Source organism: Pelodiscus sinensis, unplaced genomic scaffold (genome assembly GCF_049634645.1).
Source record: "Pelodiscus sinensis isolate JC-2024 unplaced genomic scaffold, ASM4963464v1 ctg35, whole genome shotgun sequence".
Lineage (NCBI taxonomy): Eukaryota > Metazoa > Chordata > Testudines > Trionychidae > Pelodiscus > Pelodiscus sinensis.
This window is the reverse complement of record NW_027465908.1, coordinates 933,943-959,390: the sequence shown is the minus strand read 5'-3', so window position 1 is coordinate 959,390 and position 25,448 is coordinate 933,943. Positions and strand designations below refer to the sequence as shown.

Sequence of the window (25,448 nt, the reverse complement as noted above, 5' to 3'; positions counted from 1 at the left end):
AATGGCTAACGAGGTCCTGGGAAGCAGGGGAATCCCAAGCAAGAGGAGAGGTTATTTTCCCTCTGCCTTTAGCGCTGACGAACAAAATGCAAAATCTGTAAACAGTTTATTTCCCATCTCATCAAATGCTCTTTGCATACCTTCCCCCTACCCCCCACCACCTCCGACATCTCCTTCTGGATTTGCTGCAGAGTGATTCCTTGGGAGATGGATACAGAGCCTTTAGGAGAATGTTAATGCAGGTTTGTCTTTGTTCTTAATTAGATCCCTTTAAGGGAAAACCTCCTGGCCTGGTTTATTATCCAGCTTTGTCAGAGCTTGTCTGCTTTATCTAAACACTTTGAAGAAGTCTCTTTACCTGTTTGCTTTGCGGGAGATATTATCCTAATCCCGGTCAATTGGAAATAGGTAAAAAGGGGCATTCCACAGACGAGGGAAAGCCTGAGGCTTAAGCGCTAATGGATAGTGGTCTTGGAGCATGTTGAAGAATTATTCAGGGCGCTATTGCAGTTTTGGTGCCTGTGGGCATTTGCCATTAGACTGCGATTTCCAGTGTCAGATGGTGGTAAATGTATAAACAGCCGCTTTGAAAATATAAAACTCAGCATGCTCAGCCCATGTGCAAAGTGACAGAGTTCCTTGGTTCCTTGGTCTTGGTAACGCTGGAAGATCTCCAGGGCCTATGCACCAAGTGGGGTTTGTTATTGCCGGGTAAGTCCTGGTTCACAGTAACCGGCGTCAGTAGGTGTGGTGCTTTCTCCCACCAGACACCTGCTTGAGCCTAGGTTTGGGGATGGTTTGAGGGGCATTTCTGTGTAACGTCATGTCTGCCGGAGAAGGCCCTTCAGAGAGCAAACGTGTGCAGCGTGTACCCAACACGCCCGGACCCATTGCGTTCTCCTGCTTTCATTGCAAACTCAAATCCCAACTCAGGTCAGTGAGTCCTAATCACTGGCCGGTGGACGGTTCGGTGCAGCAATTTCACCCGCTTTGTGCGTTGAGACCTGTGCGCGCCAAACTCAGCAGGCGGTTAAGGGAGGGCGGGCTGAGATTCAGACAGCCCTAGTTAGACACACCCAAAGCCTGATTCTGATCTTGTTTACTTTGCCCTCTAATGGACTCACTCCTCTGCTATCAGTCCTGCCTTCCACCGGTGCAAATGTGATCGTGCTCACAAATACCAGACCAGCAGATGCAGTTATCCTGGGCCATATTGTGCTCCATGCTACACAGGCTCAGCAGTTGCACCCATACAAACGAGAGCAGCGTGGGAGCCACAACGTTTTATCTTGCGAAAAACCAGAGCAAGCAATCTTTCCCTGTCGCTTCAGACCCTCGATTCCACCCCTAATGAGGAGACGAGCTAGTACCTTGTGGGGCTTTATACGAGATATTTATGTGAGTCCAGACATGCGAGTTGCCGTTTTACATATTACTGCCCTGATTTTTCAGTTCACGCAATGAATAATTTACAGAAAACGTGTGTAAGTATCTCTTTATTATTCATTATAATGAACTGAGACAGGAGTAATAGTCCACTAGACTGGAATTCCCCAGGGCTCAACTCAGCGAGGCTGCGCTTGCTCTCCCACAGTTCATTTGAATAGAGAGGGCTCTGAATCCTGACGTTAGAGTAGCAGGGTGTGTTCCGGTCAGGACTGGGGGAGGCTGGCAGAACTCAGGGGCGTGGGAGAATGGGTAACAATGGGAGAGGTGCTGCCCAGTAGGAGAAGAGGGGTTGCTTTGAACATTAGAATGGCCGTACTGGGTCAGACCAAAGGTCCATCTAGCCCAGTATCCTGTCTGCCGACAGTGGCCAGCACCAGGTGCCCCAGAGAGGGTGGACCGAAGACAATGATCAAGCGATTTGTCTCCTGCCATCCCTCTCCAGCCTCTGACAAACAGAGGCCAGGGACACCATTTCTGTCCCCTGGCTAATAGCCTTTTATGGACCTAACCTCCATGAAATTATCTAGCTTCTCTTTAAACTCTGTTATAGTCCTAGGCTTCACAGCCTCCTCTGGCAAGGAGTTCCACAGGTTGACTACGCACTGTGTGAAGAAGGATCCAAGCCCACCTTTTCATTTTATGGATGGCTTTCCTGGGAATCTGCAGTTCTTCATGTCTTGCTGTGAGGAGTGTTTTGGGCTGGCACTTTGTGGGCCGGTGCTGCTAGTTGCAGGGCATCTCCTGGGAAGCACTGAGCACGCTCCTCTGCTGCCGACTTCCAGGAGAAGGGCATCAGTGCAGCACCTTGCAGAGCCTCCCTTGCAATGCTAGGGGCCTGACTAGCACAGCATGGGGATGGCGGGTGAGGATGGAGATCCATGGGCTGTGTTCTGCAGGCACTGAATATTAGCTTTGGAGAGTTTATGGAGAAGCAAGATGGGTGTTGCCGTCTGGATTAAGGTGCCCGGGCAGAGTTTATGGAGAAGCAAGACGGGTGTTGCCATCTGGATTAAGGTGCCCGGGCAGAGTTTATGGAGAAGCAAGATGGGTGTTGCCGTCTGGATTAAGGTGCCTGGGCAGAGTTTATGGAGAAGCAAGATGGGTGTTGCCATCTGGATTAAGGTGCCCGGGCAGAGTTTATGGAGAAGCAAGACGGGTGTTGCCGTCTGGATTAAGGTGCCCGGGCAGAGTTTATGGAGAAGCAAGACGGGTGTTGCCGTCTGGATTAAGGTGTCTGGGCAGAGTTTATGGAGAAGCAAGACGGGTGTTGCCGTCTGGATTAAGGTGCCTGGGCAGAGTTTATGGAGAAGCAAGATGGGTGTTGCCGTCTGGATTAAGGTGTCTGGGCAGAGTTTATGGAGAAGCAAGACGGGTGTTGCCATCTGGATTAAGGTGCCCGGGCAGAGTTTATGGAGAAGCAAGACGGGTGTTGCCGTCTGGATTAAGGTGCCTGGGCAGAGTTTATGGAGAAGCAAGATGGGTGTTGCCATCTGGATTAAGGTGTCTGGGCAGAGTTTATGGAGAAGCAAGACGGGTGTTGCTGTCTAGATTAAGGTGCCCGGCCAGAGTGATATAAAGGGAACATAAAACATGATTCCAGTGGCTCAATCGGTCTGTTGCTAAACACCCTGCAATTGCCCTGGCTCTGAGCTGTGTAGGAGGAAAGCAGGGTGAATGGCTCCTCCTCCCCATGGGCCGTGGGGCCGCCATGTCCTCGGACTTCCATTAAGTGATACGGCGTCTCCTGGAGTGATGGGACTTTGCTGCTCCTCCGGCTCTGGAGAGGCAAAGCCTGTGTGCAGCAGCAGAACCGGCATTTGTGTAATGCATGGCAGCCTCCTGGGGCAAAGGTAATAACATGCCAAGCTCAGCAGACTATCTGTCTTCCTAGAAGTCCATGCGAGTGGGAGCATCCAGCCGCTGGGAGAGGAGAATTATTTGTTTAAGGGGGAACATATCTCTAAGTCCTCTGCTGCAAGGGCCCGGGGGGCACTGGAATTTGCTTAATAGAATCCCACCTACACCCCCCAAATCATAACCTTGAGAGAGCCGACTGTGCACGTGACGTGGGAGGCATCTCCCATTTGTGCAGCGTCAGTGCGAGAGGCCCCACACTCCCCTCCTGCCCCAGCTGGCGGCAGAGGTGAGTGAGACGGAGGCCTCCTGCCCACGTATAAGCTGGCGGAGGGAGCTGAGCAGCAGCTGCAAACCAGCATGGCCTGATGAGCCTGCCTCACTGCAAGGGGAAGGACCGGATAACCTCTTGGGGGTCCTTCCGCCCCATGGCGGTGATGTCGATGGTGTCAATACTCCGAGAATTCCCCCGGCATGCCACTATCAAATCCGAACACAAACAGAGATACATGGCGCCCACCCCTCCTCCCACCCCTCCCGATTGATTTTCAGCAAATGAAAACAGCAGAAGCCTCTGGCCGGTTCATCGATGAGCTGCTCGGGACAGTTTGGGAGCTAGAGACACCGCTGTTGGGCAAGGATCAGCACAGGCTCATGTTGCAGGACCAGTTTAACATCTGAGACCGTCTCTCATCGGGGAACTTGTCCCATTTGCAGCGGGCTGGGCTCGGTAAGCCTAGCTGGGTATATACCTGTAAGGGTATGGACAAGGCACCGGGCTGGGAATCAGGAGATCTGGCTTTGATCCCCACCGCTGCCGCAAACTTCCCATGTGGACGTGAGCAATTCCCTTCCCTTGCTGTGGAATGCTCCCATTTCCCAGCCTTTCTTTTCATTCGGTTTTGAACGGAAGGCCCAGCCTTCTGAAGACGTCGAGGTGTGACTGAGATGGCTAAACTCCATTTTCAAAAGGGGCATAGGGGCCTCGATCAGCTGAAAGTCAAGAGACCCAGGTGCCTTCAAGTGCAGATCCATAAAGGGATTTAGGTGCCTAACTCCCGTTGACTCCAGGGATTTGAGAAACTGGGTCTAAATCATTTTTTAAGCGAAGTCGCTTAAAACTTGCAAGGCTGAGCAGAGCAATGCCTAAACCCCTCAAAAGTCCATGTGGTTTAGAGCAGGGGCTATTTCATACTGGCTGTGTCTAGACTGGCCAGTTTTTCCAGAAAATCAGCCGCTTTTCCGGAAAAACTTGCCAGCTGTCTACACTGGCCGCTTGAATTTCCTCAAAAGCACTGACTTCCTACTGTAAGAAATCAGTGCTTTTTGCGGAAATACTATGCTGCTCCCGTTTAGGCAAAAGTCCCTTTTGTGCAAAACTTTTGCGCTAAAAGGGCCAGTGTAGACAGCTCAGATTTGTTTTCCACAAAAAAGCCCCGATCGCGAAAATGGCGATCAGGGCATTTTTGCGCAAAAGCGCGTCTAGATTGGCCAGGGACACTTTTCCGCAAAAAGTGGTTTTGCGGAAAAGCGTCCGTGCCAATCTAGATGCTCTGTTCCGAAAATGCTTTTAACGGAAAAGCATTTCCAGAAAATCATGCCAGTCTAGACGTAGCCATTGTGTCTACACAACACCTAGCATGATAAGGCTCTGATCTCAGCTGGGTCCTATAGGCACTGCCACAATGCATATAATAATAAAGCACATCACTTCGTGCCTCGGTTTCCCTATCTGTAAAATGGGAATATCACTGGCCTGCTTGGTAGGGGAATTCCAAGGATAAACTCGTTCATGTATGAAAAGCCCTTGGAGACCTCTGAAGGGCCAGGGCTGCAGGAGGACGGAGTATTGCTGATACAACCCACCTTTCACAAATGGTAGATCCCTTTTATCTTTGCTTGCTGAAGCTTTGGGAAGCGAGGGAGTACTCTGAAGAAATGCTCAGCTCTTACACTAGCCAAACCTGTGAGGCTTTTTCCGTGGGGGCTCCTGAGCCAGTCAGACCCCAGAGTAAATACAGCCAGGTCATCAGTCAAAAAGCATGTGCTCCATTTTACTTTCTCCCTTGCTCCATTTCTCCCCGACTGTCACTAACCACACAGGGACCTGGCTCTAAAACTTTCCAACATTGAGTGGCAGGAGAGGGGAGGCTGAAGCTAGGCAGCCAATAAATAACTGAAATGGCTGTGTGAGAGGGGTGTGTGATTTACAGCCGCCCATCCAAATGCCCTTCCTCTTCTTCATCTCCCTCCCTCTTCTCTTCTTCCTCTCTCTCTACCCATTTCCTGCCTTTGTGCTAAGGCTGTTCCAACCCTCTGACCAGCACTGTATATCACGCAGGGGCTGACCGGGGAGGCCTGACAGACAAGCCAAGCTGTCAGCAAATTTCACAGCTTCCTCTACCATTCTGTATGTCCGGCCAGGGGAAAGAGGAGGGTTGGGGGCTGTGATGGTTGTGCAGGGGGGCATATGGAGAGACTCTGGCCATTCATGGTTTCTTTCCAGGGGATGCCGTTTCTCCAGCACTTCAGAACACTGTGCAGTGCTGCAGTGACAAGCGACACGGACCCACAGGTGACTCGTGGTAGCACCTGGGGGGTGCACCTCTGCCTCTGCCAGAATTTTAATTGCTAAATGGGGTGCCTCCAGAAGCCCCCTGCCCCTCTGCGTGGCCCTCCCCCCACAGGCATCCACTGCTCTGCGAGGATTGCTACCACACAGAGCTGCAGGTGGGACGTGTCAAATGCCCTGGGGCGCATCTCTCTCAATTCCTGCCCCGGAGTTTGGAATGAATGTCTCTAGCATGGTCCCATGGCGTGGGTTCTACTGGTTTTGGCCCAATTGATGTGGGCTGTAACCTCTCAGAACATGCTTTTTCTGTCAATTCCCTACTGTACCTGTGCGGGCTATGGGACAAGAGTGATGCATTAGAGCGGTTTCTATTAGACTGTTGCACTGTTTTGCTGCCTTAGTGTTTGCATCTCTTTTATACTGAGTTGTTCATACCATGTTGCCCAAACCAGTCTTGTCAGCGTCGCTACTGGGCACGTCCCCAGCTGTTTTCTGACTCTCTCACCTCCCGTTTGTAGGTGTACTGTGGACGAGAGGGTCACGCGGGTAGCGTGGCTGAACCGCAGCAGCATCCTGTATGCTGGGAATGACAAATGGTCGATAGACAGCCGTGTGGTCATCCTATCGAACACCAACACCCAGTACAGCATCAAGATCCATAACGTGGATGTGTACGACGAGGGTCCCTACACCTGCTCCGTACAGACAGACAATCACCCGAAGACCTCCCGGGTGCATCTGATCGTGCAAGGTAAGACTCAGTGTCTCCCACTGAGAAAGAAACACGTTCAGCTGATGGGACCCAGGGTTTCTATTAGGTGCTGATGACGTGCCGGTTACAGTGAGGCCGATGGTTCTTGCTTGCTGTCAGAGGAATGTGCTGAAGGCCAAGACAGGGTATGTCTAGACTGTATCCCTCTGATGCAGATTAGGCAGGTCGACGTTGCAAATGAGGCAGGGATTTAAATATCCCGTGCCTAATTTGCATAAAAATGGCCGCCACGTTTTGCCAACTCAGCACTTTGTCGGCAAAAAGCGACAGTCTAGAGGGGATCTGTTGAGAAAGAAAGCCTTTTTCGACGGATCCTGTAAATCTCCTTGCAGGAGGCGTAAGGGAGCTATCAAAAAAGGCTTTCTTTCTCGACAGTGAAACTTTGCTCTCCCCTGTGAAATCTGCATGATACAGGGCGAAAGCACCCAAAGGGTCAGATTTTACAGTCCCTGACCTATTTTTCATGGCTATGAATTTGGTAGGGCCCTAACTATAGAACCATTAATCCCTCTGCTAATTGATGGAGGCAGGCCATTGTGTGGTTAATGAGCTCAGCTCTTGGAGAACTCCCTAAAGACAAGAATGGCAAACTGGATTTTGTTTTGATAGCATCCTGGGTGTTGGAAACGCGGGCCAAGCACTGTCAGTTCTTGCATTCCTGTCTGCTTAGTGGAGCTCAGTTCCAGAGGAATAAGGGATTCTTAGCCTCAGAAGTGATGTCTGCATGGCACCTCACTGGCCTTGACAGCTGAGTTATCTTCCTCTTTGGGAAATGCAGTGCTGAAATAAAAGAACTGTCAGGTACGGCTGAGGAACAGATTCAAAGAGAACAAGGCGATCGCTTCTCAGGAAAGGAGACAGATTGTGTAAGTACGTCAAAGTCAATCCAGGCCAGGAAGGGCTTTTGGCGCACAGCTTCAATGGAGAATGCTATTAGAGCAAAGCATGGGCACCACACAAGCTGTTGGGTTGAAAAAGAGGAGTCGAAGTGTCTCTTCCGACAGAAGGCTCTCAGAGCTTCCAGATCTGAGACAGGCTAGGGAGGAGGAGGAGGCGGGCTGCGGCGTGTCTCTCTTTTTGAAGAAGTCCCCTTGGGTTGGAATGTTTGATCCCAATCAGAAGAGCCTGAAAGCTTCCAGCATCTGCTGGATAACAAAAAACAGGACTGTGTAGCACTGTAAAGACTAACAAGATGGTTTATTAGGTGATGAGCTTTCGTGGGCCAGACCCACTTCCTCAGATCAAATAGTGGAAGAAAATTGTCACAACCATGTATACCAAAGGATACGTTTATTTGTATCCTTTGGTATATATGGTTGTGGCAATTTTCTTCCACTCCTCCATCCCCCTTCTGTTCTGAAATTTGATTTGTCCTTTTCATATGTGTTCATTTTTTTAATTGTACCCTTTGGTATATATGGTTGTGACAATTTTCTTCCACTATTTGATCTGAGGAAGTGGGTCTGGCCCACGAAAGCTCATCATCTAATAAACCATCTTGTTAGTCTTTAAAGTGCTACATTGTCCTGTTTTTTGTTTCAGCTACACCAGACTAACACGGCTACATTTCTACCACTATCCTGGATAACGTGAGTTATAAACTCATCAGGTGTGTGCCCTGCATCCCAGGAAGGTGCCTGCATCCTCCTGGCAGGAAGAGGTCAGGAAAATAGCCCTGCGCATTAAGAGGAGGGGGTGACACTGACAGCCTGGTGGTTAGTGTGCTTTGGACAGTCGTGGAAAGAGATGTCAAAGATGCCGGGTGTCGGGTGGTTTACACAGCCAACTGAATCATAGAAATAGATGCTGAAATCCACGAGGTCATTTATCTTCAAAGAATAATGTGACCAGCTCTGCACCCATGAGGGGCTCTTGTTTTTCTCGGCACTAACCTGATTTCCTCCCTTCACCACCCACCCGCCCGCCCACTTCAATTAGAAAGTAGCTCCAGATCCCTGCTTCTTTGCCACAGCTATCGGGTTTTGTCCAGTCTATAGATTAATTTTTCAGAGTTAGTGTTAGTTCAGGTTAGATAAAGATAATGAAAGTTTCCTAATCCTCTTAAAGAAGATTTATCTGCCTGAGTAGAAAGCTCTCAGAATACAATAAGGCATGTATAAAACCCGGACCTAATCTTTCCTTTAATTTCAAACAGCTGATGGGTATTGATTTTGCAATGAGCAAATCTGAAAAATTTCTGGGCCCCAACCTGCCTCTTAAAAAAACCCTCCTACTATTATTTATCATCTCCCCATTTAGAAATGCTAAGGTCTGATGACTGCCACCAATCAGCTGTCATTAAGGAAGGGAAAAACCTACCCAAATTTGTCACCTACCCAGTTAATTATGTATAGATCTAGGCGTCCGTTAGCTCACCGCTTGCTCAGATCATTGTCTGCTGTTCTCGCCAAGCCTCTGATGGAATTTCCTGGCATAGTCCCTTTGGGATGCCCTGCATGCTGTCTCCAGCATTCTGAAATAATCCAAGTGTTGTCCCCAGGGAACAGCAACACTGATTTGGGATGCACAAAATAACTTCCTGGACCTTTCCCTCCTTGTGGGGGGGGGGGGTCACCCCTCCATTTCTAGACCCGAACTCAGACAAAGCAGCTGCTGGAGTGTTTGCCTGGCTGCAGATTCCCCGTCTATATCCATCCACACATCTGACATTTAACTGGGCCTGAAAAGCAAATATGCCCTCCCCCCATAAAAAAGCCTGATCTTGCGAGATATGCCACTCAATTTGCAGAGTCAACGGATTCTAAGAAGTCTCTCTCTGTAACCCTAATCCATCTATCTACTCTGTCCTGTCTTTATCTCATTCATACATTCCCGGTCCCCAGGCCTGCCAATGGGACAAAGGTGCAATTGCCCTGGATCCTGGCAATTCAAAAGTTGCAAAATCGGCAGCTGGAGCCTTGGGCCCTTTAAATCACCACTCGAGTGCCCGGTGGTGGTGAAGGGCTGGCAGGGGAGGCTAGCTCCTACCCCCGCCACTTCTGCTCCAAGTCCTGCCCTTTCCAGGAGCAGAGAGCCCCTCCCCCCCACACCTTGCCCAGAGGCCTGGAAGTTCTGTCAGCCCCCCGCCCATCCCTGATATATGGGGGCATTTTACACCATAATATGCAAACCCACTTGAGTTACCTGGTCATAGAAGCGAATCAGATTGGTCAGGCATGCCTTGCCTTGGTGAACCCATGCTGACCATTCCTGATCTCTTTCCTCTCTTCCAAGCACTTCCAAATGGATTCCTCGAGGATCCCCTCCATGGTTTCTCCAGGGACTGAGGTGAGGCTGACTGGCTTGTAGTTCCCCGGACTGTCTTGAGGGTCATCTGTATTTTACTGTAACTAGAGACGGGTTGAGAAGGCAAGTTTCAGAACTGGATATGGACTGCATTTAGGATAGGGTTCAAGAAGCAGGTTTGACACCAAGGCATTAGGTTTGATTGTGCTGAAATTCTTTGTGCTAATCTTACAGTAATTTATCCCCAGATGCACGATTTTCAGATTTTGTCCATCTTGCCCTGAAGTCTCAGGCAAACAGCCATTGCCATGACATTTTGACTGTATTGAAAGTTAATTAATTATAAAAATCCCAGAGTGATTGCCTTATTTCTGAACTGGGGCATTTATGTAACTACCTGGGTGGTTAAAGCTAGGCATATGCTTTAAGTACCTTGCTGAATCGGGGCTTATGGGATGTAGCTGGATGGTGATATGTCTAATTTCAAATTGGAACCAGTTAAAATGTTAAGTTTCACTTTGCGGTTAAAATTCCCATCGGTCCCATTCATGTACAACAGGCATTGTCCCTGGAGTGGTCATAGGGATGCATTTGGCCCTGGGATAGTAAATGGTTGATCTGAAATGGAATTTACAAGGGGGCAAGGTTATGTTTAGCGATAGCCCCCCCATTCTGCCTCCATGGGGTTAATAGTGAAAACTGGAAAAGACTCGCTGGGGACCAGTCTTAGGAGAGGAGACTGGACGTAATGTAGTCAGAGGGCAGGAAACAGATGGAAAGCAAGAGGCTCTCTTTTTTGCTGCCAGGGTGATGTCTGAAATGAGCGTGTGCGTGAGACAGGGAGAGAGATTATAGCTTTGCCTCTTATTTTCTCCCTCCGCACTCTCCAACTCTTAATAAATCTTCTGCACATAACAACCAATATCTTGCCTCCTAAAATCCTGGTGTGATTATCTTATCTCCTTAAAACAAGACGAAAAAGCCTCTTACTTCACCGAGACACTTGTGCCAAGCGCTGCGTGCAGCCGAGAAGGGCTCAGGGAGGTAGTGATCCAAGGGACCTGCTGCCGTGGCTTTCGCAGCTGTGCAATCTGCAATGTAGACCTTTTCCCTTACGGGCTCAGGAATCCAGAAGGTTGGGGATTGTGACGTCCCTGGCTGAGCTTGCTCTGGAAATGTTTTGTTTCCGCTCCCAGGGCCAACTTTGCCTCGGGAGTAACCGGGCATTGTTCAGTTGACTTTAGTGGCAGTCTCCCCGCTTGTGCCAGCTGTGAATTTGGTCCGTAGTTCTTAGCTATCCAGACGACTGAATCTGTCCCATGCTCCAGGCCTTTCTGGAGTAGTGATCATGAGAGCCAGTGCTAAGGAAGCTTGTTGCCAGGTGTTATTTGAAGCAATTCAACTCAGAGGCACCCTTTCCCCTCTAGCCAGGGGGTGCTCGACTTGCCCCCTCCGCAGCAGGCCCCGTCCCTTTCCTCAAGCCCCTTCCCTACTCTACCCCCACTCTGCCTCATTCCACCTCTTCCTCCAAGCTTCGCCCCAGCACTCTCCCCATTCCACCCCTTTCCCCAGCCCCTGCCTCTTCCCCACTGTCCTCCACTCCTCTTCCACCCTCCTGGAGCATCCGGAATGCTGTGAATCAGCTGTTTGTGGCATTCCAGAAGTGCTGGCAGGGTGGGAGAGGAATTGATCAGTGGGACTGCAAGGAGGTGAGAGTCAAGGAGCAGGGTGGGGGGGGAAGGGGAAAGATAGGAGGGAGCTATGCTGCCGGTGGGCACTCAGCACCTTTCAATTTTTCCCTATGAGTGCTCCAGTACCAGAGCACCCGCTGAGTCAGCGCCTGTGGTCTTAGTACTGGTGTGGACAAGGCAAAATCAGAAAGAGCTTGGAAACTGGTTTTGTCCAATCAGTTACTATAAGTTAAACCATTTTGAGGACATGCTCAGAGAGTTGAAGGCAAAGGTCTTGGCAGTGGGTCAATGTCCTAGTTTAGCCATTCCTTCTAAATGCAGTCAGAATGGTGGGGGAGGCCACAAGTGACTGTGCGGACGACTGATTTTTGTGGTTGGCTGACCATTGGCAACCTGGGGGCAGGGTGGGAATTGTTTCAGTTTGACATAAAAACAGAGGCCAGGGGCGGCCCGTGCGTATAGACTGACTCGGCCGTCGCCTAGGGCACTGCGTTAAACGGGGTGCCCGATGATGACATCACGCCATTGAGGGCCGTGGAGATGGGGGTGCCGATCGTGCATTCCGCCTGGGGCGCCAGCTGCCGGCAGCCCGCCTCGGGCCGCCCCTGACAAAGGCCTGTTGAAATTTTCAGCTAATCCAAAATACTCACCGTTTCAGGCTGAAGAAAACAATTTGTCTAGTCTTCAGTGAAAATTTTAATTGAGATTTTGAGCTTTTTTTTTTTTAAATCTTCTTTTTTAATTGAAAGATCTTTCTAAACCAAAAGTGATTTTTTAATCCAAAAATCAAAACCTGGTTTTTTGCATCTTTTTGTTTCAACATTCACTGTCTGTCAAAACCAACACAACTTTGTGAAACAGTCCAGAGTTGCAGAATCTGCATTTTTCACTTTAAAAAGTTCCAGATGGAAAATGTAAGTACAAATGACTACACTGCAGTGGAAGCCGGTTAACCTAGATCCAGGATAATTTGATCATGTAAAGAGACTTTCACTTCACTGCTTTCCATTCAGGGGAAATGCATTCATTATTTCCTTCTCTGTGATTACCACTGCTAGTGTAACCATGCCTGCTCGTTGTGCTACTGCTCCCCTCTCGTGGCACCTAGACCAACCACAGACTGATGAGTCCGCAACAGCCTCAGGTAGGAGCTGTGTATTTTTCAGCTCATGCAGTGATGGGCAAGTGAGGCTAGTGAGTGGGCTGCGTGAGTGGCCCTCCTCCATCTCAATGGGCCCCAAGATTGTTGTAATCAAGACGGTGTCACTGCGCGTGCGCACCTAGAATTTGCAGGGGGCGCCGATGGAACGCTAGCTGCGCTGTGATTGGCTGCAGAGGGAGCACATGGCTCTCACTGCCAATGAGTCAGCACCCACTGCCCTTCACGTGCCCTGGCACGGTAGCAATCGTGGGAGGAAAAAGTGAAGGAATCTGGCAGCCCTGTGCACGGCAACAGGCAACACATGGGACTTCGATGGCCCACCGGTTGCCCGCCTTGCAGTAGAGTCTTGCACACCAAGCTTCAGAGGTACCAGGTTCGAGCTCGCCCACCAACCACCTAGATCTGGTGGTATTCCACTAGGACTGGCCCTCTGGGAGGGGATACCCCTCCCCTCATGCCTTTTTCAAAGCAAATTCATTTGTTTCCTTTTGCCCCTCCAAGAAATCCATGAGTGGGTGCCGCCCAATTGTCATTTCGATGGAGCCATCAAGGACTGGTAATAGGAGAGACCGAAATGTGTATGGCTTCTTTCCCCTGCCCTAGCGGATAACGAGTGAGAACTGTTTTGCTCCGACAGCTCTTTGATGGCCCGAGTCTCGTCCAGAGCAGGCAATATCGCAGAGCAAACCCCCCAGTGTCGACGGTAATTGCCCATCTCGGCAGAGGGGCCATGGACTAAATGGGCCATGGAGACTGACTGCGCATCTTTAACTCTGTGGTTGGTTCTTCCTGGTTAAGGTTGAGGCTTGCAGGGAAAGAGGCGTATGGATTTGCACAGTCACATTGCGTGTTGTCCCTGTTCAGTGGCTAGGTACAGATCCCAGTTTCTGGGGCTGTCAGTCAGCATGAAATTCATGTACATTTTAAATGAAAAGCCCAAACACTGAACTATCTCTAGTGTAAGCGGTGACATTTTGGACCAGTAATTGCAGTGTATACATGATGTCAACCTCATTTTTCATGCAGTGCCTGAGGAGAGGGAATGTTGTCTAGTGGTCAGAGCAAAGGAGGGGCATCAATATTCCTGAATTCTATTGCCAGGTCTTGCCACTTGGCTTGCAGTGTCACACAGGGTGACGTTTGCTTGTTGCCTTGTGTTTCCCCATCTTTTAAAAGGGGATAACAATCCTTAATTCGCTCTCGTTCATGCTCACGGGCTGCTCAGAGTCCCACAGAGAAGCTGCCGCAGGAGGGCAAAGGATCATTATTTTTTACCGAGTTACGCCCAGTGGAAGTACCAGAGCCCTGTGAGAAAGTTGGCACTTCCAAGACCCTCCCCCTCGTTCTGCTGCCTCAGGGAGCAGCAATAAAATGAAGGAACCCTTGAGGGCCGTCTCGGGACAGAGCAAACATCTGCAGGTGAAGCAGGAAGCTCCTGAAACCTGACGAAAGGCCTGACCCCAAGTGCTGACTGCAAGGAGACCCAGCCCCTGGACACAACTGCATTGCGATCTGAGCTTTGCGATTGCCCCTTCTCCCCTGGATAACGAGGATACCGTTGTCGTGTGGGACTGGACAGTAGGAAATCTCGTCAATGACGTAGCTGGAGGCATGGTATCTTCCATCGCGTTTCCCTGCTGCCCGGAGCAAATGGGAGTCAACGCTTCCCTGACTCCTCAGTAGGAGCAGGACTCCCGGTGCCGACGGGGCCGCCCTTTGAGTTCAATCCATCAGGTCCGTACTAGACCCACTAAATCGAACCCCCGAAGATGGACCCCGGCAGCGTCAATCTTCCGCGTAGCATTGACGTGCCCGGGGAGCAGTTTTCTAGAGCAGCTAAGTGACTTAGGAGCCTCCCGCCAGCTTGGCAATGAGACTTGGCTGTTGCGCTGCTCATCCTTGCAAAGCCTGGCGGGCTCAGGAGAGACCCAGCTCATTTGCAAAAGCGTTGGAAGGACTTGGGAGCCCGCGGCCCATCAATTCTCAGTGAGTCTCAGGCTAAATGCCCGAGTCCCTGTTGAAAGTGGGTCTTAGGCACCCAAGTCATTTCAGGTGCTGTTCCAGTGCTAGGCCTTATGCTGGGTCCACCCTGCTGGCAGTGGGTAGAGGACAGGTACCCCTGAGATGTGTAGCATGCATCGCTGGGAAAGGCGGGCTGCATCCGCACCTCTCACGGCCTGTCCTTGTGGCAAGGAAAGGCTCTGGTGGAGAAGGAGCAGGGGGTACGACGGGGCTACACGCAGCCATGTAGCTACGGGGGCAGTGTTGTCTTCAAGTCGTCATTGTCAAGTCCAAGTCAAGTCTCAAGTCGCTACAGTTCAAGTCTCAAGTCGAGTCACTAAAGTCGCTTTCGAGTCAAGTCCCAAGTTGAGTCTCGAGTCTTAATTTAAAAAATGTCAAGTCACTTTTGTACAAGCCGTCAATATCGGCGTTTTCGGACAATTGTTTCACCAAGTCGATTTAACACAATTAGCAAGTCTCAAGTCGAGTCTCAAGTCGCAAACAATGAACCCGAGTCGAGTCTCAAGTCGAGTCACCTAGTCGAGTCGGACTCGAGTTCATGTCGTGGGACTCGAGTCAACAACTCTGTATGGGGGGTACTGCTTAGGCGTGCGGAGAGCCCTGCAAAGCATGGGCACGCTCCTCGACTCTCCCCCTCCGAATCCCTACCTTACCGCCTATGCTGCTGTTTCTCCCCGGCAGGGCTGGCACACTTAAGTGTAGATGGCCCCTTAATCCAGAGGTTTTCAAACCACGGACTGCAACCCGTGGGTCTGCGTTGCTGCAGGGGAATCAGGTGAGCCGGGGGGGAGGGGCTGATGCAGCTACCCCCCTCTCCTGGCACCGCAGACTGTGCTGCGCCCCAGAAGTGGCTGGCAGCAGGCCCGGCTCCTAAGTGGAGGAGGTTTGTGTGTGTGTGGGGGGGGGGGGGAGCACACAGGACTCCACGCACTGCCCCCGCCCTGAGCATTAGCTCCGCACTCCCGCTGTCTGAGAACCTGCTGCTGGCCAGTCCTGGGGACAGCACCATCTGCGGTGGTAGGAGAGGCAGGAAGCTGCCTTAGGTCTCCCCCACTGCACCACTGAGCGGGAGCTGCTCGAGGTAAGCCCCTCCTGCCCCTGCCAAAACCAGAGTTCCCTCCTATCCCCCAAAGCTCCCCGTCAGCCTCACCTCGGAGCCCACCCTCCCGTCAGGTTATGTCAGGTTGTGGGCATCAATGAACTTCTTCAACTGGGTCCTGAGAAAAGAAGATTGAACCCCGCTGCCTTACTGTGTCTCGGCCTCAAACCCAACCCTGTAACATTGGGTTCGCTTTTCCCCTCCACCCTTTGTCTGTTTGGTCTGTTCAGACAGCAAATTCTGTGGACTGGGTTTGCTTCTTACCACGTGTTGGGACAAGACTTACTCCTGCGGATCCTAACGAGCGCCTCGAGGCATTGTCATTAGAGCAGTGGGTCCCCTCCCTGCTGGCATTTGTGGCGGCTCAGTCCCCATGGAACGGCAGCCAGACAATGTCGGGGGCAACACAAGCAGGACGTACCTGCGCCGCGACTTAATGAGCTCTAGGGCATGCTCAGCTTGGCTAGCAAACAGGCCTTAATGACCAGTTAGCAACTGTGTTCAGGTCAATTAATTTATATGTGTATTTTGCAAAACTAAAAGTTGCCCGGTTAGATTATTGATTCTTTGTCCCTGTATTCAATTTGTTTTTAATTGCACTACTGCAGGGCCAGACCTTCCCTTCTGGCAACCCTGCGGTAAATCTCCCAGTGACTCAACAATCAACAATAAATGTGTCTCTTCATGTCATTATTAATATGTCTCCTGGACTGGTTCATTACAGCAGTTAACAAGGGTTTATAAGAGCAGGAATGGCACAGGGCCAGAGGGCTGGCTTTTTTTTCTTTTCTCTTTTTCAGAGGCTATCTTGTCATGATAAGATGGATGGTTTAGGCCCATACAAGTGCATGTGTGTTTTTGAGAGACAGAGAGAGTTATAAACAGAAAGATACCTGGGATTTAATTTAATATAACTAAGATATGAGACATCTAATCCTCTTTTTATCATAAACAGCTGCTGGGCTTAGGACTTCTCTCTGTCTATCCCCCTCCATTCTTGCCATCACTATAAATGAAACTGGAACAGTTTTGGCAAACTAAGTAAAGGTGAAAGAGGGGAAAAGGGGAAAATAATTCTCAGAGGGACGTCATTGGCACTAGTGACACCAGGGAATTTCACTATTGGACCCATGAGTCGGAAGGGGTGTGAATGAATAAAGAGAGGAACTCCGCTCTCGGAAGAGAAGGGAGATTCTGGCTAGATGGAGGCCCAAAAAATCATCACAACATGCCAGCCAACAAGGCCACTTCATTTCATCTGATGTTTTTGCGTGTGAGTGATTTGCAGTCCAGATGAAGTGAGGAGCATCCGTTTCCCGTGGGCCATAGAAATGTGTGCTGAGACCTCGTATTGGCAGCAGCAGTGGTATCTACCAGTGCACTCTGCAATCCAGTGAGAGCACAGTTCTCCTACAGCCTCTCATGCATGGGCTGTTTCAGGGTCGGGAGTGTATTTCTCTCTTGAATACAGAGCTCTTCGTCAACCTTTTGGTTGGTGCGGTGCACTGTACACTTAATACGCTGCTTGAAAAAAATCACTCCTTTCTCTTGGTAGCACAGACTCCTAAGGAAGGGAAATGAAAGACATAACAATCATGCAGCAGTGACCACCGGGGTCTCATGGAAGGAACCGCAGCAGTGGGGGAAGGAGATCTAGGGTGAGTGAGAAAGATGGGAGGTAGCGGGAAATGGCCTGTACGGAATAATACTTACCATCTCTAGGGCTCTTGGCAAACATCAATGAATTGATTGAATTAAGGAAGTATAGTCCGAGACAGGCTGGCTGTTTGGAGAGGCTAATAGAAAAATAGAGGAAATTAGAGGAGGTTGATGAAGGGATGAAAAAAGGAGAGAACATTGGGGAAGAGTATTAGAAAGGCCTGGAGGAAAAATGGAGACAGGATGACAGAAAAAGGGACGTGAAAGGAGAAATGGAGACGTTGAAGGAAAATGTGTGGCGAGAGGGGAAAATAGCAGGAAGTGAGAAAGAAGAGATGCATATAAGAGGTATAAGGAGTGTGTATAAGAGTTATAAGGCCTCAATCCTGCAAGGCGCTAAGCACTGTGGCTCGGTTGCAGAAAAGTGCTAAGGCCTGCCTGAAATGTAAGCCGTGGCAGTCTCATTGAGGTCCGTGGGAGCGCTTACATGCTGAAAAGTCATAGACTCATGGGAGTCACCAATGTTAAGGTTAGCAGTAGGGATGCAATAGTGTAGTCAATTAACCGATAAGCAAAAGCTTATCGGTTAATGCTATAGGCTACATGCATTTCCCCTCACCCCCCTGCTGCCAGTACATTTTTTAGCAGGCTGGCCAGCAGCCCAGCTCAGTCCCAGCTTGCATCAGATCTGGGTCCTACCCCCGCTGCGGCTCTGCATTTAAAGCATATTAGGAGCCAGGTGGGCAGGCAGCCCAGCTCTGTTCTGGCTCACACTGGGTCTGGGAGCTCAGACCCCCACCCTAGACAGGGGCTGCTGCCACCCTGCACTGCTGCCTCTGTATTGGAGGCAGCAGCATAGGGTGGCAAGCAGCTGGTCCATGAGGGGAGCTGGGTTTTAAACTGGTTCCCCACACAGACCAGCTCCTCCTGGCAACGCACGCTGCTGCCTCTGTATCAGAGGCAGCAGCACAGAGTGGCAGGGGGCTCCTCGGGAGTGGGGCCGGAGTGCACTGGCTGCCAGCCCTGCCCCTGGGGACTACAGAATAGTCGAGTAACCAATAAGAATTCATGAGGTTAACCAACTATTCAATTAACCGATATTTCACACCCCTAGTTAGTAGAGACACCTCGGCTGACCTGAATAATGCAGTTCAGACCATTTTATGGAGCGATTCCTTCTGCAGCGAGCCCACAGCTTCTGGTTGAGTTGGCGTGTATCTTTTAGACAGATGTCCGTCTTGATGTAAAGGCTCCAAGTGAGAGGGAACCCACCACATGCCTGGTTAGATAGTTCCAAGGATCACGTACCTCCTGGTTACAAAGTTATAACTTCTTTGCAGTGTGAACTTGGCTGGGTTCATCTTCTAGCCGCTGGATCTCGTTATGCCTTTGTCTGCTAGATTAAAGAGCCCTCTGGCAGGAAACCTCTCCCCAGGGACGTACTTATAGGCCATGTTCAAGTCACCTCTTAACCTTTTCCTGGACTTTCAATGTCAGGCAGGTTTTCAAGAACTCAAATCATTCTGGTTGCTCTTTTCTGAGCCCTCTGCAGATTTTCAACAGCCTTTTCGAGGTGGGGGCCCCAGAACAGGATACCGTATCCAGTAATGGTTTCACCAGTGCTGTATACACAGTGATAATATCATACCCTGCCTGTGAACTCAGTTCCTCTGCTGTTACATCCCAGGATCCTGCTAGCCATCTTAGCCACTGGGAGCTCATGTTCATCTAGTTACCTCCTGTGACCCCTGTATTCTTTTCAGAGTCAGGGCTTCCTAGGGTATGGTCCCAACCCTGTACATTTTCAACGTCTGTTTTCAATCCTAGACCTTGTCTTTGGCACTACAGGTTGAACCTCTCTGGTCTGGGACTCTGATCTGGCAAAATCCATGGTCTGGCAGGACCACGGATGTTGCTGGATCACAGAGGCCCTGGACCAGAGAGCCCTGGCTTGGGACAGAGGAGTCCTGGGAGCCCTAGAGCAGCTGAGCCCAGGTGACCGAAGGGCTGGCTGTGGAGCCAGGAACCTGGTGGCCTAGGGTAAGGGAGCCTGGAGTCTGTCAGCAAAGGGTTCGACCTCCCCTGAGCTGGCAAACTCCCTCCTTTGAGACCAGTCAGGTCCCACGGGGGCTGGACCAGGGGGGTACAACCTGTATGAAAATACGTGTTGTTCACATGAGCTAGACGAGTGACCCCATTCGCTCTGTGGAGCTACCTCTTGACTGACCGCTCCTCCAAGAGCGAAACGTGTCCTCTGCAAACTTGACCAGGGATGAAATGTGTATTTTGTTCTAGCCTGCTGATCCAGATGTTGAAAAGCACACAGTCATGACAGATCTCTGTGGGACCGCCCCAGAAGCAGCCCCAGGGGAGAGTAATTCCCCATTCCCAAGGATATTTGGAGATCCGTCGGATAGTCAGTTTTTAACATGTGCCGAATTCATTTTGTGCCGTGCTACTGTTTTAATCTGAATGTTGTGCAGTACGTCATCTTTCCAAAGCTGAAACATCCTGGCTACGTCTACACTGGCCCCAAATTCCGGAAAAGGGATGCAAAGTAGGTAAGTCAGCATAGGGAAATCCGCGGGGGATTTAAATATCCCCTGCGGATTTAAATAAACATGGCCGCCGCTTTTTTTCTGGCTTGGGGAAAAGCCGGAAAAAAGCGTCTAGACTGGCGTGATCCTCCGGAATAAAGCCCTTTTCCAGAGGTTCTCTTATTCCTACCTTCAGGAATCCCCCCGCGGATTTCCCTATGCTGACTTACCTGCTTTGCATCCCTTTTCCGGAATTTGGGGCCAGTGTAGACGTAGCCCCTAGGTCTACGTTATCCCTTCTCTAGCTAGTGACAGATCTGTGCCTTTGCTAGGATTTTTTTTTCTCCTGATATACGTACACATACACACCTCCTGGGGAGCCTGCGGGGGCATGTGCAGCAAGCATTGGGGACAAGAAGGACAAGGGGCTGACCAGCCGCAGGTGGAGGGACTCCTCCCCCCACCTCCAGTCACCAATTGCCTCAACCTGCCGCTCTCCTCTGGTTGTGTCACACTCGGGGTTACGGTAAGCGTAGGGCGGTTCTAGATTTACGAACGGGAAGTGGAGCGACGTGACTGGAGGCCACATCACTGGGTGGAAGGGGGAAGAGGCAGGATGGGGGTGAAGCAAGGGTGGGGAAGGACAGAGCATGGGCAAGATGCCTCTGAAGCAGGGGCAGGAAGAGGTTGGGCCTGGGACAGCAGGGAGTTGTGCCAGTCCGCCCTCAGGTTGGTGGCTGGTGTCCCCCCGTTACCCTTCACCAATCAGCCATGTATATAAAGAACTCTCCTCCTTCCTGTCCTTAATACTATGGGCCATAGGTTTTTTATTAATACCTTTAACTTCCCTTATCAATTGTCTGCATTTCACAGCTGTTAATTTATAGTCAGTTTACAGCATTGTTGTGGCCATATTGGCCCCAGAATGTTAGAGAGACAAGGTGGGTGAGGTAATACCTTTTATCAGACCATCTGATTTATGATTCAAACTATGTGTAGCTTGCCATTTTGTCTCTTGCGCCAACTAAGTTGATCCGCTAAAAGATATCTCGTCACCCACTTGGCCTCTCTATAGTCAGAGCTGACACCTTCCCCTTTTTGCTAGAGACACTGCTACTTTCAGCTCCATTTTTAACGCCAAAAGAAGCCTTTTCTTGGGATTGCAGAACTATGGGTATTCGGGGCATCCGGTGAAACCAGCAACTGCCTCGATACCTTGCTGAATAAGGGCCTGTGTACACTGTTGCTGTGGAGCCAGGACTCTCAGCACCTCACAGATTGAGGGCAGGGGTTCACCTGGCAGCAGATATACGCTGGCGTACACCTCACAGGGGTTATTTGGTGAGTTCACAACCTGTCATTCTCCAGCGCTGCAGCACAAAGCAAGCTGCTGCCTGTCAGACTCGGCAGTATTGATCCAAGTGGGCTGTTGTGAGAGGATGCCATGCCGATGGATGCATCAGGAAGACTCATCTCGAAGCAGGTTGTTTTTTTCTTCTTCCCAATAACAACTTGCTCCTTAACTCAGAGGGAAAAAAAGTCTCTTCAACGACAACACAATGTGCCCAAGAGCCCCGAGACATGAAATCTCACAACTTCGGCTTTTAAACTTTCGTTTATAATGCTGGCTTTGATGCGTGGTCAGAAGATGAAGCAGGGAGACCTATTAAAATGTCACCAGGAGGATGAACTACATCATGCAGAAAAGAGGAGGCTGAACTCAGCTGTCGTGTGGCTTCAGAAATGTGCTTCCAGTTGCAATAGCTGGGTGCCACTGACTTTCCACTTCCCTTTGTTGCCCATGTCTTCTTCCCTTTCAGGACATGGAAGTGAGGCAGCCAGCAGAATTGCCAGGCCTTTGGGCAAGGAGGAGGTAAAGGGGAGGAGGTTGGCTCCAGACTCCCAGAAGGGGTGGGGCCTCGGTTGGAAGGGGCGGGGCTTGAGGCTAGCCTCACTCCACTAGCCTTTCAGTACAGTCTGGAGTGTGCTGCCTGGTGCTCCGGAAGCAATTTAAAGGGTCCAGGGCTCCGTGTGTGTGTGTGGGGGGGGGGCTCCGTGTGTGTGTGTGTGTGTGTGTCTTTCTCTCTCTCTCTCTCTCTCTCTCTAGGTAGCAGTTCAGGTTTCATTGTGTACTTTGTAGGATACGCCAACATCAGATAAAAGACCAGAACGGTCAGTCCCAGTAATGGTACAGGGACCAGTCTTGTTCCCACTGAAACATGGCAAAAGTTTGGTTGGTTTTTATAATAGGAGCAGAATTTGCTCCCACGATGTCAGTACCTTGAAAGAGAGACATCTGCCCGTTGGGGGCCCACGTGTCTGCTGGTGTGAATGGGGCAGCTCTGTTAGTTTCAATGGAGTCATGCTCATTTACACTAGCAGAGAATTTGTCCACGGAAATCATAGTTATTCCTCGGTGTATAGATCTCTCCTATGCCAGCCCACTGGTGCTGCCGGTGCTTGATTACTCATCAAAATGGAGCTATTGCTTTGTCAGGCGGTGAGGATTAGCTAAGACTCAGAATAATGTTAATGTATCAGCGGCGATGTAAGTGCTCAGTCTCGGTGTTTGCTAACGCAAGGCTGGAGAATTTCAGAGGTCGGTTTTGCTTTGCAGTCTGCAAAGACAGCGACTGCTCAGACCTGAGGAAGGGAAGATCAAGAGCGGATAACATGTGACCTGCAGTGATAAAGACTCAAGTATCTAAGATCAGACGCTGCCCTGGGCCTGGCGGTTTTATTTGCATCTGAGATCCGTATCAAACAGGAGCGGGCGTGTGGTTTCACATCTTAATGTCAGTGTCATGAAAACGGTTGTAATGAGGATGAGAGCTGATGGGAACTAAACCCAATTCAGGTGCAAGCTCTTACCAGCCTTCAGGGGATGGTCATTTAGGGGACACTTAGTGGTACAGGGGAGCCTTGAGGAGAGCTACAACCCCGCCGGTGAGTCACTCAAAATTCCTTGTAACAGAGTCGAGATTCGTGGGCGTGGCGCCGCCTGCTGGTTACTCAGGGAAGCAGCTCTTCAGCCCCAGAGCGCCCTCTGCTGGCTGGTTTCTCACCCTCCGTTACCTGTCTCCTATACAGGTTCAGGCCCCGTGTCCCTTCCAGCCCATGGTTCTCTTTCCTCCCAGTACTGCCCTTCAGCAGTGCCCCTACACGCGGGGGGCCTCCCCTCCCAGGGAACCCATCCCCCTGTACCCACCTTGCCTCAGTGACCTACTGCCAGCTATCTAGCCCCTGCCTCAGGGCAAACTGCATCCTGAAATGGCCACTCAGCATTGGCAAGGGGGTGGACCTGCTGCCTCCCTGTAGCCCTAGTACCCTCAGGCCTGGAGAGCAAGGCCTCAGCCTGGGACTTTGCCTGGCCAGAGCTCCCCAGCTCTACCTGCCCTTCCCCAGTATGGCTCTGACTCAGGAAGCCTCTGTAGCTTCCCTGGGAACCCGGTCCCTCCTGCTCCACCGCGGGAGCGAGAGTGTGCTCCTCCTCTCCAGGAGCCTCTATTTATACAGCCCCTGCTGGGCCCTCATTGGCTGCCACCTGCCACAGCTGTGTGCTCCCCCTCTCAGCCCTCTCCCTGAGCTGGGTTTAACCCCTGTTAGGCCAGAGCAGTGCAGCCACCCTGTCACACTCCTTAACAGGGATTTCCAACGGCTCCCCGCATTGCTAACCCCCGGCATTCAAAGATCATGACTCAGTTCCCCCAAAATGCTGCTACTGGCTTAGAAATCGTGGAGTAAATAATTGGGAACGCGTAATGAATAGCTGTTAATTAATACTACGTAATAATATACAAATGGAGTTTGTTTGTTTTTAATTTACCTTCAAGTTTTTGAAGCTTTAGGGTGAACTTGAGTTGCACATGCACGTGTTGGTCCACAGCAGTGAGAGTTAGAAACGTTTTTTTTAATGGAAGCTGAGATTCTTATGTGATCACATGACGCTGGGAACTGGGGCTTCACTCACCACTGGGGATGCCGTGGTTCCCCCTTTTTTTAAGCAGCACTACACAAGAGTCCTGTCCAAGGCGTATCCTGTGAGGCTCTGGGTGGAGTTTTCACTAGTCAAAATGTAACGATCTATTTTGGGAATTACCCAAACACAGTGCTCCCAGCCTCTTCCCTTGCAAAGACCCTTTCTTCATTATCATAAATGGGCTGCGCCTTGCTTTATAGCGCATCTGAACAAGGGGCACAGGGCTGCCTGGCAGACTTTAGCAGCAAAGTTGTCCAATAAAGCTACAACACCTAGTTAAGAGGTTTTTTTAAAAAGTTTTATTGTAAAAAAACAAAGCTTCCTTCCATGGTATATGCCAGTAGGTCAGGCTCCTCCAAGTGACCCTTCCTTCTGCAAGCTAGAGAGTTTTATAGAGGGCTTTCCTTCCCAGAACCCTTTGTGGAGAAGGAAATCCCCTCCCCGACTTTCTGAGTGATTGACATCCTAGCTGGCCAATCAGCTCTATTCCTTTTACTCCGCTCCACAGCAGTATCTCCCTGTCCCCATGTCATTCTTTATTCTCCTAGCACATGGGGGAGATCTAGAGGGACTGGTCTGAAATGAACCGGGCCGGACAGTGCTCAGTGCTTCACAGGTGTTGCCTGATTGTAGGGTTGCCAGGTGTCCGGTATTGAACCAGACGGTTCGGTATTTTCGCCTCCTGTCCGGTAAAAAAATTCAGAAAATACAAGACACTTAAACTATCCAGTATTTTCTGATTTTTTTCCTGGCCAGGAGGCGAAAATCCCGGGTGCTTACAGGGTTCCGCAGGGGAGCTGTCTGGCCCAGCGCAGGGAGGCAAGATAGCAGGCAGCTGTCGGCAGCCTGTTAGGGCCAGAAAGGCTCAAAAGCATTTCTTAAAGGGGCCATTCTGGGGGTTTTTCCTCAACAACTTTGGTCTCCCCCTTTTTTTCCCTCAACAGAATTTTTTCCCTGGTGTTTTTTTTGAGGGGGGGGGGGGTATTTTTGGTTAAACCATCTGGCAACCCTACCTGATTGTAGTAGGTTTATATTATTAGTCTAGATAGTAAGGGTTATAGACGCACCAGCAGGTCCGATCCAATGCTAATAAGGTTCTTGCTCCAGAATCAGACTACACAGAGTTTGCAAGGACCCTCGGAAGGTCTGACAAGGGTGCTCATACTGACACCATAGTAGCCTTAAAACGTCTGTTGAGATAAACGGACTAGTAATGAAATAGCAATCGGATGGTACAATAATCAGAGTGACAAAGGCAATCAGATGGTTCTAGAGAGACCTGTGAGATTATCTACTATAAAGCTCTTGATTAATAGACTCAGAACCTTCCTTGGTAGTAAGAGACAAAAAAACCCAGGCTCGCCTCTGGCATGCCAAGAGAGTTCAGGTCCGGGTTCCTCAAGTCT

At 50.3% G+C, this 25,448-nt stretch overlaps 1 protein-coding gene across 2 annotated transcripts in view; it reads left to right on the top strand.

Annotated features, from left to right (window-relative positions):
• Positions 1-25,448, top strand: part of LOC142824448 (opioid-binding protein/cell adhesion molecule homolog) — a 999,900-nt gene that overhangs the window by 783,811 nt on the left and 190,641 nt on the right. For both annotated transcript variants that reach the window (XM_075916420.1, XM_075916419.1), the window contains one exon: positions 6,394-6,626. In XM_075916420.1, the coding sequence (XP_075772535.1) occupies positions 6,394-6,626 (233 nt within the window). The remainder of the gene's footprint in view (positions 1-6,393; positions 6,627-25,448) is intronic.